Source organism: Microcebus murinus, chromosome 3, assembly GCF_040939455.1.
Source record: "Microcebus murinus isolate Inina chromosome 3, M.murinus_Inina_mat1.0, whole genome shotgun sequence".
Classification (NCBI taxonomy): Eukaryota; Metazoa; Chordata; class Mammalia; order Primates; family Cheirogaleidae; genus Microcebus; species Microcebus murinus.
In genome coordinates, this window is record NC_134106.1 from 6,327,795 (window position 1) to 6,347,741 (window position 19,947).

At 40.4% G+C, this 19,947-nt stretch overlaps 1 protein-coding gene across 11 annotated transcripts in view; it reads right to left on the reverse strand.

Moving 5' to 3' along the window:
- KIDINS220 (kinase D interacting substrate 220) overlaps positions 1–18,214 on the reverse strand; it is a 105,648-nt gene extending 87,434 nt beyond the window's left edge. For all 11 annotated transcript variants that reach the window (XM_076000534.1, XM_076000532.1, XM_076000533.1 and 8 more), the window contains exons 1-3: positions 18,051–18,214; positions 7,708–7,851; positions 870–968 (exon numbers count right to left, since the gene is read on the reverse strand). In XM_076000534.1, the coding sequence (XP_075856649.1) occupies positions 870–968; positions 7,708–7,815 (207 nt within the window). In that variant the 5' untranslated portion in view covers positions 7,816–7,851; positions 18,051–18,214. The remainder of the gene's footprint in view (positions 1–869; positions 969–7,707; positions 7,852–18,050) is intronic.
- Positions 18,215–19,947: the final 1,733 nt, after the last annotated feature.

Consider the following 19,947-nt stretch of genomic DNA (forward strand, 5'->3'; position numbering starts at 1 on the left):
TCTCTTAAGAATTTATCTGTCTACTTATTTCACTAATAATGGTGTAGAAATGGTTTCACAACTGTCCAGTCTTTGCATTGGACTTCTAATCATACACTGTGTTTTGTAAAAAGGAGAAAAGATGAACATCAAAACCTCAAAGCTAATCCTGTGGCTAGCAACTAATACTATAAATTGAAATCTAAGAGGCTGTAATCTAATTTTAGAGCATATTCACATGCTAAGAAACTAGAGAGATCCCATATAAGTTTAGAAACTGTGAGAAAAAAATGAACTATTCTCCTTTATTTTTTAAATAAAGGATATAAGTATCCTATTTTAACTTTTATTCATAATTGTAATTTAATTCAAATGCTCATTGAATTAAAAAAACAAAACAACACAGATGTAGCTGTGTGATCCTCAAAAGCAATTCCAAGAAAAACAGGGAAAATTAGAGGAAATATAACCTCTTGGAATGGTGATTCCCTCAGAAGTGATAGAAGAAGGGACCACATCTTTCTGGCTATTATCATATGTAATGATATTTATTATAAGTTACCATTATGGGGTGTTACTTAACAACATGAATCATACATGGATATATTCTAGGCAGGCAGATAACTGTATGTGTACGTGCTCTCTACTCCACTAGTGCCAGCTGTATACAAAAAACATAAAGAGCTGAGATCCTTCACTGAAAGGAAAAATTTCCCTCCTGTATTATTTACTCTTTTAAAAAACTGATGTAGTCCGTTAGGCGACATTGAGATATATCTGAAAGTGCAATTTTTAATCTACTACTTCAGAATTACTTCTTAAAAACAAAGAAACAGCAAAGTTAAGGAAAAGAAAATGAAGACAAATGAGTACATTATTTTAATATATACCAAGTCTTCCAGATTGCAGTTAGCTCCATTCTTAATTAATTCTTTCACTATTTCCAGATTGCCTTGTTCAGCAGCTATCATCAATGGAGTCTGGCCACACTGGGGAATATGAAAGACACAGGGAACTTATCAAGATGCTGCACTTTTACTGAAACACCACGGTTAAATATACCACACATATTTTCATAAAGGTATGTTAAGCACTTACTGTGTTTACTGTATTTGTTTAATTTAGAAAAAGCTTTGAATTTTAATTTTCAGTTTACTAATAATTTAAAAGTCAAAGAGAAAATAAAACATAATTTTTCTTCCTACAGTATTAGTAATCTGTTTCTTGGCATTGCAAATTCATTTAAAGTAAACATGCATAATACTAGGATCTGGAAAGTAATTACCAAAATATATATAAAATCTCAGAATACCTATGGTAATCAAATTCTCTAACAATACAGTTAGAATATAATATATAGAGTGTGTTTTTAACATATATATGTTTTATTTAAAACAGGACTAGAAGGGGAAAAAGTAAAATAATAAATAAAAATACAGGTGGTATATAGAATACACATATGTAGTTCTTTAAAGCCTTCTCTTATAAACTTAATGGATTAAAGTAAAGCCCCTGCTAGTCAAATCAGAGTTTCCCAGCTTTGTGCGAAGAATGAGTCACACGAGTACAGAGACAGTGCTCCCTGAGCCCTAGAGATGGGAGCAGGACCCAGGCAGCTGGATCCCAGGACAAGTCACCTCTGGCAGCAAGCCTCACCTACTGCAAGTGCAGTATCAACATGATCAATTTCTGTAAGTGCATGACAAAAAAAAACATGCAGAAGCACCAGGTTAAAAAGTGATAATACTAAAGGTCCTAAAACAATTTAAGGTAAATGAGAAAAATTTGCACTAAAAATTAAGGTCAATTACACAAATATTTAAATGTAAGCACCTACTTACTATGTGTGTAACAGTGTGGGGGAAAACATCGAGATTTTTTAAAACACCAATATGACATCATTCCTCTGCTTAAAACCCTGCAATGTTTTCTCACAGCTCTTTTGGATAAGAACCAAAGTCATCAGGATAAGAACCAAGGTCATCAGGAGCCCTGAATGATGGCAAGGGCAGAGCAGGCCTCCATCTCAGCCCAGTCTGGACCATTCCTGCCCCCCTACATGTGCCCTCATGCTCTTTCCCACCTCCTTACTGATCCCCTGTAATTTTCCCTTCTACACTAATCCTTGTTCATAATCATATTTTTGTGCAATTAACAACTGATTATTGTCTCTCTCTCCTAAAGCCTCTAAACTCCATGAGAGTGGGAAACATGCCTGTTTTGCTTATGGGTTTGATACCGTATATACCCAGTGTGAGGGACAGTGACTGAGTAAATGAGTGAGCAAAGACTCAAAGACTTTAAAAATCTATTAGGAGGCTGGGCATGGTGGCTCACGCCCGTAATCTTAGCACTCTGGGAGGCCAAGGCGGGCAGATTGCTCAAGGTCTAGAGTTCGAAACCAGCCTGAACGAGACCCCATCTCTACTAAAAATAGAAAGAAATTAATTGACCAACTAAAAAATATATATATAAAAAATTAGCCAGGCATGGGGTGCATGCCTGTAGTCCCAGCTACTCGGGAGGCTGAGGCAGGAGGATCACTTGAGCCCAGGAGATTGAGGTTGCTGTGAGCGAGGCTGATGCCACAGCACTCACTCTAGCCTGGGCAACAAAGTGAGACTCTGTCTCAAAAAAAAAAAATCTATTAGGAATAACATACAAACAAATAATTCTAATAACTGGCAAAATACAACAAATGCTATTATAAGACTAACACAAGAGTTAAACACAAATACTGGTTTAAATAAAGTACAAAAGTAGATCATGTTAAATATAGACATTCTCATATAACGATGGATACTAAATTATATGTGGGAACCACATGCCATTTAACCAGAGTCATTAGGGAATGAGGTATTACACATAGACAGATTTTCCAGGTCAAAACGCGTATCCATTAAAAGCATTAAAGTTGATTATAACTTTTATGATAACCATCATTCTTAAAAGCAAAAGCAATGTGCAAACACTGCTACCTGTTAAACAGATTACCTTAAACATTATGTTTAAGATTCTGAGTCATGACTACACACATCCATTATTACACCATGCTTGCCTCTGTCAGCTCTCAGTTCTTTGGCATACTATCTACGGCATCCTTCTCCCTGCTAATCTACTGGGAAAAAAAGCGATAAAAAGTCCCTAGTATAATATATAAATTAAAGCCAACAAACTCTGAATCCTTCACCCTGATGACACATGAATTTTACACCATAGTTTTCAAAACTATAATTCCAAAGACTCAGAGGGGCTTTCTGTTTACTTCCTGGGGTCACAGTTACATTTTATATAGTTCACACAGATAAGTATTTCTAGAGAGTGAAAGAAAACATAATATAAATGTGTATAAATATCTATAAAACAAATAAGAAACAGGTTTAAATGTGATTATCTAGGAACATGTCAAATAAAAGACTTGAATAGTCATAATTTTTCTTGCAGAAACTATTAGTTGTCTACCCAGTATCTAGGACAGGATTTTGCTGGGGGTGACAATGAGCTCAGGTCAAAATCCCACGCTGTTCAGACACACTTGCTGCTGGAAATAACCCTATGGCCCTGCTCTGGCTGGGCCTCCAGGGAAAGCTCCATAAGGGAACTAACTCAGCTGGTCTGCACCCTTTTTCCCTCTTCTTGCCAATATGCAGACACAATGAGGTAGCTGAGTCAGCATGTGATGGGAGGTCATCCGCTCACAGGGAGGGGGGGCCAGAGAGGCAGAAGAAGCCTGAGTCCTTGAGGGCATCCTGAAACCACCACATCAGCCTAGGAATGGCTCTTCCAGCTTGTTATTATGTGAGAAAAATAAAACTTTAATTTGTCTAACCACTGTTTTGAGTACTGTCACATGCAGTTCAAAGCAATTCCTAACTGATACATATTTTATTAGCTACATTATTCCAAAAGATAATGGTTTTCAGTAAAGGCTGCCATAAAATTTTATTAGATCCTCGAAGATAGGATAGTTACCTGATAAGTTGGGCCTTAAAACAAAGTCTATATTCAGATTCTCCTAGTTCTTGCTTAACCAATCTAGTAAGTACAGTTTAGAGCTACAGAGTAATTTATCATATCATGACAACTGTATTCTTCCACTTGAAAGTGAATCAATAAAGACTCCTTCCATACCTAACTCCACACATTCTAGCAAATCCCATGCCTATCTCTTTCCAAAAAACATAAGATTATATAACCTACATAACCCCTGCTCTCCTACTTATAATGACCTCAAGCCAAAACACACCCAAAACAAAACAGAACACTATGCGCCAACTGCAGTTCCCCACAACAGGTATCATACCTTATCTCAGCTTCCCAGAAGACTTCCATGCAAAAACATCTATCTACCCTTCAACCATCTTTTCGCTCTTCCCAATTTCTAGGTTCCCATTTCTACTTATTTACATGCATTAGACCTAAATAACCATTGCCTTTTAAAGCAGTTACCTTTGGAGGGTATATACTTCTTCCAATAATTGTAGTGAAACTAAAACATTTTGAAATCCTCCTTTGAAATTTCCTTTAAAATCTATTTATAAACACATAACAAAATCTATTGCTTAAATTTAAACTTCCAGTTCATTTTTTTAAACAGGAGAAAAATGTCCAGCCTCAACGCTACCCCCTTGTACCAAAGAGAACAAAGAGAATGACTTTTTACTATTTTCAAAAATAAAATAGGCCGGGCGCTGTGGCTCACGCCTGTAATCCTAGCTCTTGGGAGGCCGAGGCGGGCGGATTGCTCAAGGTCAGGAGTTCAAAACCAGCCTGAGCAAGAGCGAGACCCCGTCTCTACTATAAATAGAAAGAAATTAATTGGCCAACTGATATATATATAAAAAAAAAAAAATTAGCCGGGCATGGTGGCGCATGCCTGTAGTCCCAGCTACCCGGGAGGCTGAGGCAGAAGGATCACTCGAGCCCAGGAGTTTGAGGTTGCTGTGAGCTAGGCTGACGCCACGGCACTCACTCTAGCCTGGGCAACAAAGCGAGACTCTGTCTCAAAAAAAAAAAAATAAAATAAAATAAAATAAAATAAAATAAAAAACCCTTTACTACTCTACAAAGGGCAAAGATTAGCGATCACTATGAATATTCACAGGCCAAGAGGTTGTCGGGGTGGGGAACCTGCAGCCTTGGGGCCACATATGACCTTCTGGATCTTGAGTGTGGCCTTCTGACTGAATCCAAATTTTATAGAACAAATCCTTTTAATAAATAAATAAAATAAAACTAGATTCTAGTTTATAAATAAAGTAGAAAGAAAAGAAGGAAACTAGAGTTACTGATTGCGGCCAATTATGTGCTAAACACAGTATCAAGAAATTTTAACCACATTATTTAATTGATCTAATATTTCAGAATCCTTCTCAAAACTGATAACTAAAACACATTAACATGAAGTTACTTAAATACTTTACTTTTAATAAGGGGAAAATCCCAACTTTTTATAATTCTATAAAAATTAAATTTTATAAGAAGTCGTAGAAGCAAAATGCTTTAAAAAAAAAAAGGCCTTGAGAATGCTGCTACTTTATCTCCAGACTTCACACTGAGCCATAACTGAACAATCTCAACTAGTTCCAAATTATTATTTTAAAACTCCAATTTAAACTGGTACAATGTTAAACTAGATATAATGATAATTAATATCCATTAAATGCTATCTCATGGATGATCCTAAATTAAGCTCTATGCCAAATATGCTTCGCCCCTTATGGCAATAAGATTAATATAATTTTATGCTTATTGATATACTATGTTTTTCCTTCCAAGTGAAGCTATTTTCTCAGTATTCTATTTTCTCATTCAGAAAATGTCTAGAAGTAAAACAATGTTTTTAAACTATCACATTGTTATTACAAACATGCTAATATATGCTAATAAAAACAATTATTTCTATAATTCTTTTATAATAATCTCCAATTATAAATTTTATACCTTATCTATTTATAACAATTTTTGACTATTCACAATCATAAAAGGCTGCAATGATGTTGTTAACTAACCAAAACACATTTTGTTTGATACAGAAACACTGGGAAGAAAGAGGCATCATCATTAGGTGAACTTTCTTCTGAAGACTCAAAGAAAGGCAGTGGGTCGTAAACAGATTATAGTTTGTTTAAAGTCAAATAGGGGAGGGTTCAAATTTGAGTTCTACTAGATAATATCTTGGATAGGTAACTTAGGAATTAAGTCATAAATAACAGTATTTATTCTTTATACAGTTGCTATGCAAATACATACAAAATATATACCATTATATTTAAATATTCAATTAAAACATTAGCTATCATATTACTGCAATAAAATTTTTAGATCAACATTTCATTAATGACTGAGTTAACATTTAACAAAATTAGGTACCCAATATCCAAAAACAGTTACAATAAATGTCAATTCCACATTTTTAAAAACATTTCTGATATTTACACATCCATGTTATAACAGCATTATTCACAATAGCCAAGGGATAGAAGCAACCTAAATATCCATCCAAAATGAATGGATAAACAAAATGTGCTACATATATACAGTGGAATACTGCTTAGGCTTGAAAAGGAAGGAAATCATGCTATAACATGAGTGAACCTTGAGGATATTATGTTAAGTGAAATAAGCCAGTCACAAAAAGACAAATAATATGTGAGTCCACATATATGAGGTGTCATTAGTCAAATTGGTAGAAACAGAAAGTAAAATGGTAGTTGTCAGAGGTTGGGGAAATGGGAAAGGGAGAGTTGTTTAATAGATACATAGTTTTGATTTTACAAGATGAAAAAATTCTGGAGATCTTTGCACAACAAAGTGGAAATATTTAACACTACTGAACCGCATCCTTAAAAATGGTTAAGACAGTAAATTTTATGTGTTTCTTTATAATAATTTACAAAAATTTTTGTGTCTACACAGATACATGTATATGCACATATATACATACATATCAATCCATATACATACACACATGTGTAAAATAAAAATCTTACCTAATGGCAAAAAAATTATACTTTATTGAAAATATATACAGTTCTGAGAAACATGATTATTTTCCTTAAGTTTTATAAAACAAACACATACTTTGCCACTTTTTAATATAATATTTATACAAAAATTTATTAGTACCTAAAACATGCTAAATAATGGTCAGCTTGGCTATTCATAAAATAAGATCAACTTTTCTTTACTCATATTATTAAATAAAAATATCTCATTTAAGTACACATTTATTAATGTCTTATTAAGTATAACATAACCTACTTAACTCTCTCTTAAAGAGGAAGGATCTTTACAATCCCATGTTGTGTAGAATGAACAATCATGGAAGAGAGTTGGGGGGGTCCATTAAGGAAAATTTCAAAAATTCCTAATTTTGCCTGGTTAATCAATTCCTAGGAAGATAGAGTCTAGATGCTAACATTTCTTAGCAAAACTTCAGATTTCAGTAATCAAACATCCTGAATACTGATTATTCCATCAAGGAATAAAAAGTCAATGATAAATCTAAATTCAATATTCAATCATTTATGTAAGTTAAAATGCACTCCAAAAACATGGCATTTGAAGTACTTTTAACTATGAGAAATTATACCATAAGTACAGTTCAACATTAGTGAGGGTGAGAACCACCTATTTCTTACCTCTATCCTTAGCACAGTGCCTTGTACCCAGTAAGTGGTCAACAAATCTTTGTGAAAGAATTTAATTTTACACACATGGTCTTACCTCATTTCTCTCATCTACATCTTTGCATTTTTCAAGAAGAGCTTTCAGAGCAGGAATGTTTTCTTCTTCTACATAATTTATTACACTCTGTGATATCAGAACCGACATTTTCACAGAAAGTTGTAGTGATCTTTATTTCAATACCTGTTAAAATTAGACAAAGTACACATAATTTGTGGTTCAGGAAAAAAAACTAAGTTACTATTAAATATAGTATCATTCTTAACATTGAACTCGAGCAAGTACACCTCCAGTGGTAGAAGTGAAAACAAGGCTCCATAGCTCAGCTGTCAAATGCTGACCAGATGTTTCTTCCCAAGATTCACACTCATCTCAATGTTAACTTTTCCGCACCCCAAACTCTAGATCCATCCCCAAAGCCTCCATTATCACCACCTCAAATACAAGGAAGTGCTCCACTGCTCCTCCTACTGTCTCCATCCAGTAAATGGCAGCTCTGGGTCCATTCCTCCAGGACCAAAAACCTTGGAATTATGCAAGACTTACTTCTTCCACTTACATCCTACATTCAATCTATTAGCAAATCCTTTTGGCTCTACCTATAAAATATATTTCACATTTGACTACTACTCAGCACTTCCATCACTACCACCTTGGTACGAGCCACTATGACCTCTCACCTGGACCACTGTCATAGCTTCCTGACTGGCCTCCCTGCCTCCACTCTGCCTTCCCTGCAGTCCATCCTCTATAACACAACCACAGTGACTTTGAAAACATAAGCTAGGCCAGAGCTACCAGAGTCTGGGGGGTGGGCATCGGGGCAGCTGGGGAATGAAAAGATGTCAGACAAAGGGTACAAAGTTTCAGACAGACTGGAGGAAGTTCTAGTGACCTACTGCATAGCATGGTGACTAGAGTTAATAATAACGTACTATATATTTCAAAATTGCTGAAAGAGTGGACTTTAAATGTTCTCACCACAGGCCGGGCGCGGTGGCTCACGCCTGTAATCCTAGCACTCTGGGAGGCCGAGGTGGGAGGATTGCTCGAGGTCAGGAGTTCGAAACCAGCCTGAGCCTGAGTGAGACCCCGTCTCTACTATAAATAGAAAGAAATTAATTGGCCAACTAATATATATATAGAAAAAATTAGCCCGGCATGGTGGCGCATGCCTGTAGTCCCAGCTACTTGGGAGGCTGAGGCAGGAGGATCGCTTGAGCCCAGGAGACTGAGGTTGCTGTGAGCTAGGCTGATGCCACGGCACTCACTCTAGCCTGGGCAACAAAAACGAGACTCTGTCTCAAAAAAAAAAAAAAAAAGTTCTCACCACAAAGAAACGATAAGTATGTGAAGCGATGGATATGCTAATTAGCCTGATTTGATCATTTCATAATATAAACATGTATCAAAACATCATGTTGTGCCCCATAAATAAAATGCTTGTCAAGTAACAATTGCATTAAATTAAAAAAAAAACACTTTAACATGCATCAAAACCACCTGGAGAGAGGCCAGGTACAGTGGCTCAAGCCTGTAATCCTAGCACTCCGAAGCCGAGGTGGGCAGATTGTTTGAGCTCAGGAGTTCAAGAGCAGCCTGAGCAACAGCGAGACCCCGTCTCTAGTAAAAATAGAAAAAACTAGCCAGGAATGGTGGTGCATGCCTATAGTCCCAGCTACTTGGGAGGCTGAGACAGGAGGATCACTTGAGTCCCAGGAGTTTGAGGCTGCAGTGAGCTATGATCACACCATTGTACTCTACCCAGGCAACAGAGTGAGACTCTGTCTCCAAAAAAAAAAAAAAAAAAAAAACAACACCTGGAGAGCTTTTACAACAGATTCTGGGTCCTACTCTCAATGATCCTCACTCAGTGGTCTGGGTGGGGCTACATCTTCCACCAGCTCCCAGCAGATGCTGACAGAAGAATCACACTGTGAGTAGTACTAAGTCAGAATGCATCCTTTTTGCTCCCACACTTTCTAATGGCTTCTCAAAGTAGTGAAAGCAAAATCAAATGTTTTTACCTCAGCCTAGTTAACTCTACGTGGCACAGCCTCTCACTTCTGCCACACCTGACCTCAGCTCCCACCGCTCCCCATCATCCCTTGGCTGCCTAACCATGCTGGGCACTGTCCCTCCCTGGGTCTCTGCACTTCTCCTTTATCTGCCTAAACTTCTCTTCCCCCTTACTTCCTTTTGGAAGCCTCATTAGAAAGTCTCACCTGGCATGTGATATATATAAGACAGTACCAACCTCACATGGGCTCCACTGCAGCTTGTACTCCCATATCCTTGTCCTGATTTACTGTTCTCCATCAGATGACACTTGTCACCATCATAAAAAGGACACATTGTTTGCTTACTGTCTGTCTACCACAAGTAGACTTTTAAGTTCTCACAGAGTAGGAACTTTATTATATTCAATTAGACATATGAATGCAAATAAACAAACCTCAATCCATACCTTGCACCATACACAGATGCTAACTCAAAATTGAGCAAATGTGGTATCTAAAAGTACAAAACTTCTAGAAGAAAACATAGACTATCTTAGAGACCTTGGATTAAGAAAGATTTCTTTGATATGACACTAAAAGCACCGTCCATAAAAAAAGAAAATAACTAAATCAGACTTCATCAAATTTAAAAACTTGCTTTGTTAAGAGAAGGAGATAGCTTGGGACTGATGACTCCTATTTTCCCTCCATTTCCATCACTCTTGAATAGGAATGTCTATCACTGGTATTCTGTGCATGCATCCCAACTGTACTTGGAGCAGATAACTTATCTCTTATGTTTCACAGGTTCACTGATGGAATGGAATTGTGCCTCCAAATGGACTACACCTGACCTAGATGATAACATTTAGAACTTTTTTTTCTCTTTTTGAGACAAGAGTCTTTCTCTGCTGCCGGGGCTAGAGTGCAGTAGCGTCAGCCTAGCCCACAGCTACCACAAACTTCTGGGCTCAAGCGATCCTCCTGCCTCAGCCTCCCAAGTAGCTGAGACTACAAGTACGTGCTACCACACCCAGCTAAGTTTTTCTATTTTAGTTGCCCGGCTAATTTTTTCCAATTTTTTAAATAGAGATGGGGTCTCGCTCTTGCTCAGGCTGGTCTCAAACTCCTGACCTCAAGCGATCCTCCTGCCTCAGCCTTCCAGAGTACTAGGATTACAGGCATGGGTCGCCATACCCGGCCAAGATTTAGAACTTTTGAGCTGAGATTTAAATGATATCTAGACTTTGAGCTAATGCTGTAATGATATGAGATTCTGGGGGGCCTTGGTATAGGTGAATATATTTTATGTGTGGGAAGGAAGTCTGTCTTTGGGGGCCAGAGGGCAGAAACTATTGTACTGTATAATTCTATTTATATGACAATCTGGAAAAAGAAAACTACAGAGACAGAAAACAGAGCAGGGATGGGGGGGGGGGGAGTAAGACGACTACAAAAGGGTGCAGGAGAATTTGGGGAGTTAATGGATGTTCTGTGTCTTGACTGTGGTCATAGTTATACAATCACATGCATTTGTCAAAATTCAAAACTGTCCACTAGTCATGAACAAATCTTGGTTTTTGATTAAAACAAAAGTCTACTAAAAAGGGTGAATTTTACTATATGTAAATTATACTTCTATATACTTTACTTTTTAAAAATCCTCAAAAAAAAAGGTTATGTTATTTGATCCAATAATTTCACTCCTAGGAATTCATTCTAAAAACATGAGAAATGTGGACAAAGATTTTAAGTATAATGCAATTTTGTTCATAAGAACAAAAACTTAGAGATGGGCATTATATAAATTATGACATATTCACACAGCAGAATAATATACAATCATCAGAGGTGGGAGGATCATTTGAGGCCAGGAGTTCAAAACCAGCTTGAACAACATAGCAAGACCCTCTTTCTCTATATAAAAAATAGAAAACTCAGCCAGGCATGATTGGCACACACCTGTAGTCCCAGCTACCTGGGAGACTGAGGCAAGAGGATCACTTGAGCCCAGGAGTTTAAGGTTGCAGAGAGCTATGATGATGCCACTGCACTCTAGCCTGGGAAACAGAGCAAGACCCTGTTTCAAAAAAAAAAAAAAAAAAATACATATATGTATATATATCAAAATGTTTCCCAAAAATATATGACCGAAAAATGCTTATGATATAAGAAGTGGGGGGAAAGATTACGAACTACATATACAGCATCTCAACTATTTAAAATATACACATTTTTAAATACTGAAGTGCAACAGAACAAATGGCAAATGGCATTAGTATAATTTTTATTCTCTTTGGGATATTTATTTCCTAAATTTTCTAGTACGTGATATTTGTACCATTAGAAACCAATAAGAGACTTTGGGTTCAAGCCTAATACTCCAGTAACCAATACCCAGAATCAGCTCTCTCTCTTTATACCAGCCCCATCCCCACAGCCCAGCCAGGCTGAAGCACTCAAAATTGCCCCCACCTGCTATACCACACCTGCCTCTGCACCTGCCTCTGCCCAATTTCTTCCCTCCACTTAGAACACTGCCCTGGTGTCCACTCTAGCAAAGCACGCTGCTCTCTGCAGAGTCACAGTCACCACTTTCTGTCCAGTTCACCTCCTAACACCTGAGATCAGCCAACCCCACGCTCAGCACCTTAGTTCTGGCCTTCATCGTCCATACTAATCAAGACTCTTAAGGCTGCAAGAGACAAATTTAAACTAGCTTAAGCAAAACAGAAAAATGTATTTTAAGGATTCTGGTTTATTTCCCACAACCACAGTATGGGAAATGTAGGTGGAACCTGACCTCAAATGCAAGCAGAATTCTCTTTCTCTATTAGTTACTCTACTCTCATTCTAGACCAAATTCTTCTACACAAAGAGGAAGATAGCTTCCCACAGCTATCTAGCCTCAAATCAGACAGTTTCTAACACCAGAGAAAGCAGTCTACTCTTTGTTCCCAGATCTAAAGGTCTCAGGAAAGGACTGACAGCCCAGACTGGGCCAGTTGCCAACCCAGAACCGATCAACTATAGTCACAAAGTTGGGAGGAGGTTACAAGGTCACATAGTATTGCCACTGTTTCCAGAAAAGAGGGAACAGTTGTGATCTAAGGCATCAATCCTAAAAACATCTACTACGCCATCTCTCCCCTGAATCAACTTGACAGGCTATCAACTCATGCCTCCTCTCTCCAGTTTCGCCCCTCCAATTCATGTCGTTCCCCACCCACTTCTTGAAGCACCCAATACAGAGCAAAGCTTTGTTCTTTGAAGTCCTCTCCAAATCACCTAACATAAGCTCAAACCCTATAAGACTTTTCTAACAACCTCTTAGAAAGATTCCCTCTAATAGTTAGTGCCCTAACGCATACTCCTTTCCCACAAGAAGTTAATGAGACCAACTTTGTTCAACTACAGGCATGGTGCTGGTGGTCTCTGACTAGAGGTCATGGACAATGTTTAATAAATTTCACTGAATAATCAATATTAAAATATCATGTTTGTGGGCACATATATAAATACCTAGAAAATACAAAATAAAATTATAATATTAAATCCATATTTGTTGATATGTAGTAAAACCTATGTTTGTCATGTTAAAGAGTATGTGTATAGTATGATTCTACTTGATAAAATAAACATACACCTGTATATGTATAAATTCAGTGTATGCACATGAACAAGGAGAAAAGTGTGGAAGGACACACATCTGGCTGCTAAAATTGGTTACTTCTCTTCTTCACCCTTCACCTCCAGGCTAGCTGCTTGACCTCACTGTCTAAATCTTCCCATCTTCAAATAACTGCACAGTTACACGCAAAGGGATTAAAATGGTGCCTAACACATACAAGGTCAACAAATATTAACTATTTTACATAATAATAGATATTGCCGTTTCTTAACCACCCTTTCTTAGTAGATTCCCCTAACCTAGATTGGAATCTATTAACAAGCAGGACTAAAAGGAGGAGATGATTAGCTTTGCCTTCACACATCCTTGGGCTGTATTGTTTTACTTGATAAAATAAGCCAACATTCATTTTCATTAGAAAAAAGAAAAAATGTTTCATCACAAGAAATCTGTGCAGCTTCTCATCTTTCATACTTCAGTTTCAATGTTACCTCTTTGAAAAAGCCTTCTTAAAGGGCAGCTCAGTGCAGACTCTAGAACAAGACCCCTTGGCTTGCCTCCTGACTTTACAACTTACTATCACCTTGGGCTAGTTTTTTATTTTTTATTTTTTTATTGAGATATAATAATTACACATTTTAATGGAGTTTATATGATATTTTGATACATGTATACAATGTGTAACGATCAAATCAGGGTATTTAGGATATCAATCACCTCAACATTTACCATTTTTTTGTGCTGGGAACATTTCAAACCTTCTATTTTGGAAAATACAATAAATTGTTGTTCACTATAATCACCCTACTGTGCTATCTAACACTAGAACTAATCCCTCCTATATGACTTATGTTTGTAACCATTAAACAACTTCTCTTCTTCACCCTTCGCCTCCTGGCTAGCTGCTTGACCTCACTGTCTAAATCTTCCCATCTTCAAATAACTACACAGTTACACACAAAGGGATTAAAATGGTGCCTAACACATACAAGGTCAATAAATATTAACTATTTTACATAATAGATATTACCATTTCTTAACCACCCTTTCTTAGTAGATTCCCCTAACCTGGATTGGAATCTATTACAGGATCCTTTTTTGTTCCTTCATAGCACTTTTATAAACTTGTAATTTACACATTTACCTGTTTAGTAGCTGGTCCCTCTCACTATTATGTAAGCTTTATAAAAGAAAAGACTGTTCTATAACAAATACCCAACACCTAGCACAATTCCTGGCCCATAGAAGACACTATATCTCTTGAATAAATGGGCGTCATTTGAATCTATTGTCCATGCCATTTTTTGCCTACTGGGAATATAAGGTTATACATTCTTGACACTATTTTTGAAAATGGCAGCTATAGTCAATAGCGATGCTAGAAAAAAAATCTTCATGTTGTAGTAAGCTCATTTATAGAAATTGCAAACAAATCTAATAGGATGACAAAACTTTTTTGGTATTCAAAGTGCTTTCACCAAAAGGCCAAATGGTTAATAGACACAACCTATAACTTCTCCCATTACAAACTATACCAAGCAACACTAGTGACCACGTTGCCCAATGCTTACTAATTTGTTTTCCTCCAGATACAACACAATCAATTCCTGAATGTGGCCTCTCCCACAGTTTTATCTCCAGCGCCTCTCCTCCTCCCTTCACCTAAGTCTAGCAACACTGACCCATTTGCAGTCCCCAGAGCCTGCCCTGCAGCTGACACTACCGGGCCTGGACCTCACCACTCCATACAGATGCTAGAGTGATCCTCCTAAATCATAAGTCTTCTTATGGCCATTCTGTGCTCAAAACTCCCCAAGAATTATCCTCTCCCTCAAAATCCCAGCTCCCTACTGTGGCCTATAAGGCCCTGCTTGATTTATTCCACCCCTTCCCCATCTCCCTGAGCTCATCTCATGCCACTCTTCTTCCTTCTTTCTGCTCAAGCCTCTGAATTTCTATTCAGATGTCACCTGATTAGAGCATCCCTGACCACTGTGTATAAAATAGCCATCATCCCCTCTACCATCATCCCCCATTCCACAGCCCTACTTTAAAAGTCCTCTATAGAGCACTCAGCATCACTCCACATACCAGGTACTTTTTTTGTCTGCTCCCTCTACGCAAGCAAATGTAACTCATGTAATGAGAACGGGGACAATCTCAGTTTTGTTTGCCGCTGCATCTCCAGCACTTAGCAAAGTGCCTGGTACACTGCAGAGCCCAATACTTGCAGAATGAATGAGCATGCCCACGCAGATTCAACTACCTTCAGTGCCTGACCCAGCTTTAACATTCTTAAGGAGCCAAAACACATCCTTCAAAATCCAGCTCAGGGGTCACCTTTGAACTCATCTATTAAGATCTGTCTCCCCTTTGTTTTTGCACCTCCAGAATCTATTATAGGTCTAGAACAAGTAGAAACTCAATAGGTAACTGTGAAATTGAAAAACTGCGTAGGTATACTAAAAATGCCCCTTCTGAAGGACTTTACCTGCTCACAGTCCCTGCTACCCTCAATAGCCATGTTCTCTGCCATGGCCCATAACCAGGACGGGCACATGATCTATGACATGAGACTGCTCAATCAGCTTCTTCTCTCTAGAACTGGGAATTAGAAACCAGAGACTGTGCCTGTTATTGTGGGCCATGTGTAAATGATACAGTTTTGAGACAGCCAAGTCAGCAGAGAGAACACAACAGATTAAAGACTCACTCCTAAGTAAAAGAACAGGTGTGGCCCCTGAGAGATGCAGCACATGGTGCTGCCTGGGATCCTGACTTCTTGCTGATTCTCATTCAGTCACATGTGCCTCCTTTTCCTTGAGGTAATAGATTAAGTTTCTGGTACTTGCTTTCTGAGCAGCACTAATACAATAGCACATAAAGTGGAGAAACTGACCATAGGAACAAGGGATAGCACACTCATACATGATCCTAGAAAAGTTAATCTCCCAACAGTCTATGTGACCCAGCCTGGAAAAACACAAAGAATCAGAGCCCTGGACACCTGTCAGAGAATCACTAAAACAGACAACCCATAGAAGAGGGACCAAGCAGTGGTAATGGAAACGTGAGAGATATTAACTTGAACAATATAAAATATCCAATATTTGACCTTTCTGACCCACCAAATATTCAGAAGAGATATTCTGGATATAAAAATAAAACTAATCATGTGACTGGAGAAGAAAAAGGACAGGCTTAAGATGACTAGACATCAAGTACAGGTGACTAGAGAATGGTGTTGCCCTTAGCAAAAGAGAAGTAAGGAGGACGAGTAGACTTTTCTCTGCATGGTTATGCCTCCTTCCCCACCACCCTGGCTGGGTGAATGGGGGCTGTGGGTGCTTTGGACAGGATGAATTTGAAGTGCTCCAAAAGAACTAGGTTGAAGAAACCCACCCACAACTCGGAAAAATAGATCTGGAAATCATTCAAAGTGTAGAACAAGGATTTGCAAACTTGTAAGCTTCAAAATTATTTGGGAAGCTTGTCAAATACACATATCCCTTGCACTCCTCCCCCAGAGAAGCCCATTAGGTAGATCTGGGGTGGGGCCTAGAAACTGACATTTTAACAAGCACCCCAGGATGATTCTGATGAAAGTAGTCCACCCAAGCAAAGCTAAAGGAGAACAAAGAACACAACTTGCTACAGCATTTCCCAACCTTGGCTCTGCACCCGATACCCTAAGGTGCTTTTAAAAAATGTAGATATCTGGTGCTCAGTGTTGTCAAATGTGGACAGGGACCCACTGAGGGTAATTCCTGAGCCACACCCCAGGCCAAACAATTGGCAATCTCTGAAAGACTAACAAAGGTACATTTTAACAAGTACCTCTACGGAGCAGAGATGGCAGCATGAATAATTAACAAGAAAAATTTTTCATTGGTTTAAACCTGTCAAAACAACTTGAAAGAATAAAAATTCCACCACTGCAGGCTGACAAAGAAATTCTTTCCCTATAAATAAATCATGGCAACGTGGAAATCGATGACTTGCCGATATCTTGCCAGGCGTTTAAAAGGCTACCCAGGACAATGGAGCAATGGAGCTCAATATGAAAGCAAGAGAGAAAACAATACCTCCTCACCGATGGAAGCCCAGAAAAGAAACACAGAACGACTGCCTCAGAGGCACCAACTAAAGAGATTCTCCAGCTGGTGGGTGTGCCAGGGGCTGCCCGGCTAAAGAACAAAAACAACTGTTTCACTAACATCCTTCACCCCCACCCCACCCCACCCCACCCCAACCCTGAGGGGCCACTCTGCCCCGAGAAAGACTGACCACCTGAGACAACGAGTCCAGAAAACCTACCCGCACTCCAGCCAAGTGAACTCGCCCCGAAAGCCAGACCCCGAGCGCCCGGGGCTCCCCTGCCCGGCCGTCCCCGAGAACCCCTCCCGGCTCGACCTCGCTCCGCTCCCACTCCTCCCCTCCCCACCGGGCCCACGAGCCCATCCCCCGCCCGGCCTGGGCCCCGCCCCACCCGGTCCATCCCCCACCCCGCCCGGACTCGCCCCCTCCCCACCCAGGCTGCACCGCCCCCCCACTTTGTCCATCCCCCCACCCCGCCCGGACTCGCCCCCTCCCCACCCAGGCTGCACCGCCCCCCCACCTTGTCCATCCCCCCACCCCGCCCGGACTGAGCCCCGCTCCCCGCCCAACCTGGGCCCTCTCTCCACCCGGCCTCGCCCCCGCCTCCTCCCCCGTCGCGCGGCAAAGCCCCGCCAGCGGACCTCCACACTGACCGTCTCACAGCCTGGCCCGAGGACTGCGCCCTCAGCTCGGACGGAATGGGCCCGCTCGGCCGCAGGCGGTGTCAGAGGAGCGCAAAGGAAGAGAAGGCGGCTGTAACAGCGTCTCCCTCACCACGCCCGGCGGCCATATTCCTCCTTCTCCGCAAACTGACAGGTCACGTGGCCGCGCGCTGGGGCGGGGCGTTGAGTGGCCACGCCCCTGGGGCGGGGCGGGCACGAAGGAGGCGGGACTGGAGCGCTGCAGGCGCAGCAGGTGGGCGCCCAAGTGGCTGAAGGATGAGTCCCCCTTTGGGCCTCCAAATGTGTGTATTTTTTACAAGTACCCCAGGCAATATTGTTTTCATTCTCAATATCACTCCTCTTATAGTTAATTCATAATCCCTATTTACCATTATAATCAAGTTTATTAAGAGAAATAAACCACAACTATAACTTCAGAAGACATTGCACACTCATTACAAACGAAGGCCAGCTCAAAAGCCTTCCCGAATCCACAAGCCAGATCTCTCAGCCTTCTCTGAGCGCCTGTGGGTTTACACTCCTGGTCTTCCAGAGCGCCCACAGCCTCCCCTAGTCCTCCCTCAGCCTCCTCTCTCCTCCCACCGCCTCCCTCTGTCCTCCCTCTGTGTTCCCTGTCTCCCCAACCCCGCAACCTTCCTCTTGGAAATGCTCTTTTCCCTGGGCTTCTGTGACTCTAATTCTTCTAGTTTTTCTCCCATTCTTCTGGCTGCTCCTACTCAGATTCCATATCCCTTAAATTTGTTTCCGGAGTTCTGCCCAAAGTTGGACTTGTCACCCTCCCCATTCAATATGCTCCTCCCCTTGTATCTCTATTCTCAGAAGCCCTGCCTCCTCCCCCATCCACCGGAGAGTTGGAAGTCACCCTATACACTTCCTCCCCAGTCATCTCATCAGCCCATCACCTGCCTGTAGCCACTTCCATCCCCCACGATCTATTTGAAGGCTCAGAAGCTCCCAGCCAGGACTATCCCAATAGCCCCCAACTACTCTCCCTGCCTCCACCCATGACCCCGTTAACCATTTCTCCGTGATCTTGCTACATCATGTCACTTCTTTCATTGAACTGCTCAGTAGCATCTATTTCCTAGAATAAATTCCCAGATGATGCTTAGTTTGCAGGCTCTTCAAGTGCTGGCCTCTGGCAGACTTCCCCAGTGCTGTGACTACTGTCCCCCTCCCAGCTGGCCACCCCGCCTCCAAGGCCGGCAAATATTTAGACTTCCTGGAACTTTGGAGCATGCTTCTTCTCATCTCCATTCTTTTGCAAAGTGTTTCCCCACCTGAACATTCTTCTCGGCCCTGTCCAACTGATTCCAATGGACAAATGCTATTGAAGATAGAGGTTAAAGGGTTACCTCTTTTGCAAATTTTCCTGGTGGACCTCAAGCCAAGTCTGTGGATCCCTCCCCTATACTCACCTTCTTTTTTTTTTTTTTTTTTTTGAGACAGAGTCTCGCTTTGTTGCCCAGGCTAGAGTGAGTGCCGTGGCGTCAGCCTAGCTCACAGCAACCTCAAACTCCTGGCTCAAGCAATCCTGCCTCAGCCTCCCAAGTAGCTGGGACTACAGGCATTCGCCACCATGCCCGGCTAATTTTTTGTATATATATATATTAGTTGGCCAATTAATTTCTTTCTATTTATAGTAGAGACGGGGTCTCGCTCTTGCTCAGGCTGGTTTTGAACTCCTGACCTCGAGCAATCCGCCTGCCTCGGCCTCCCAGAGAGCTAGGATTACAGGCGTGAGCCACCGCGCCTGGCCTATACTCACCTTCTTACTCCACAGAGCCTAGAACACTGCAAGGACACAAAGTGTGTTTAGTAAAGCACATTTAACCTGGCTGTTTGTCTTTCCCCCCAGTCTAAGACT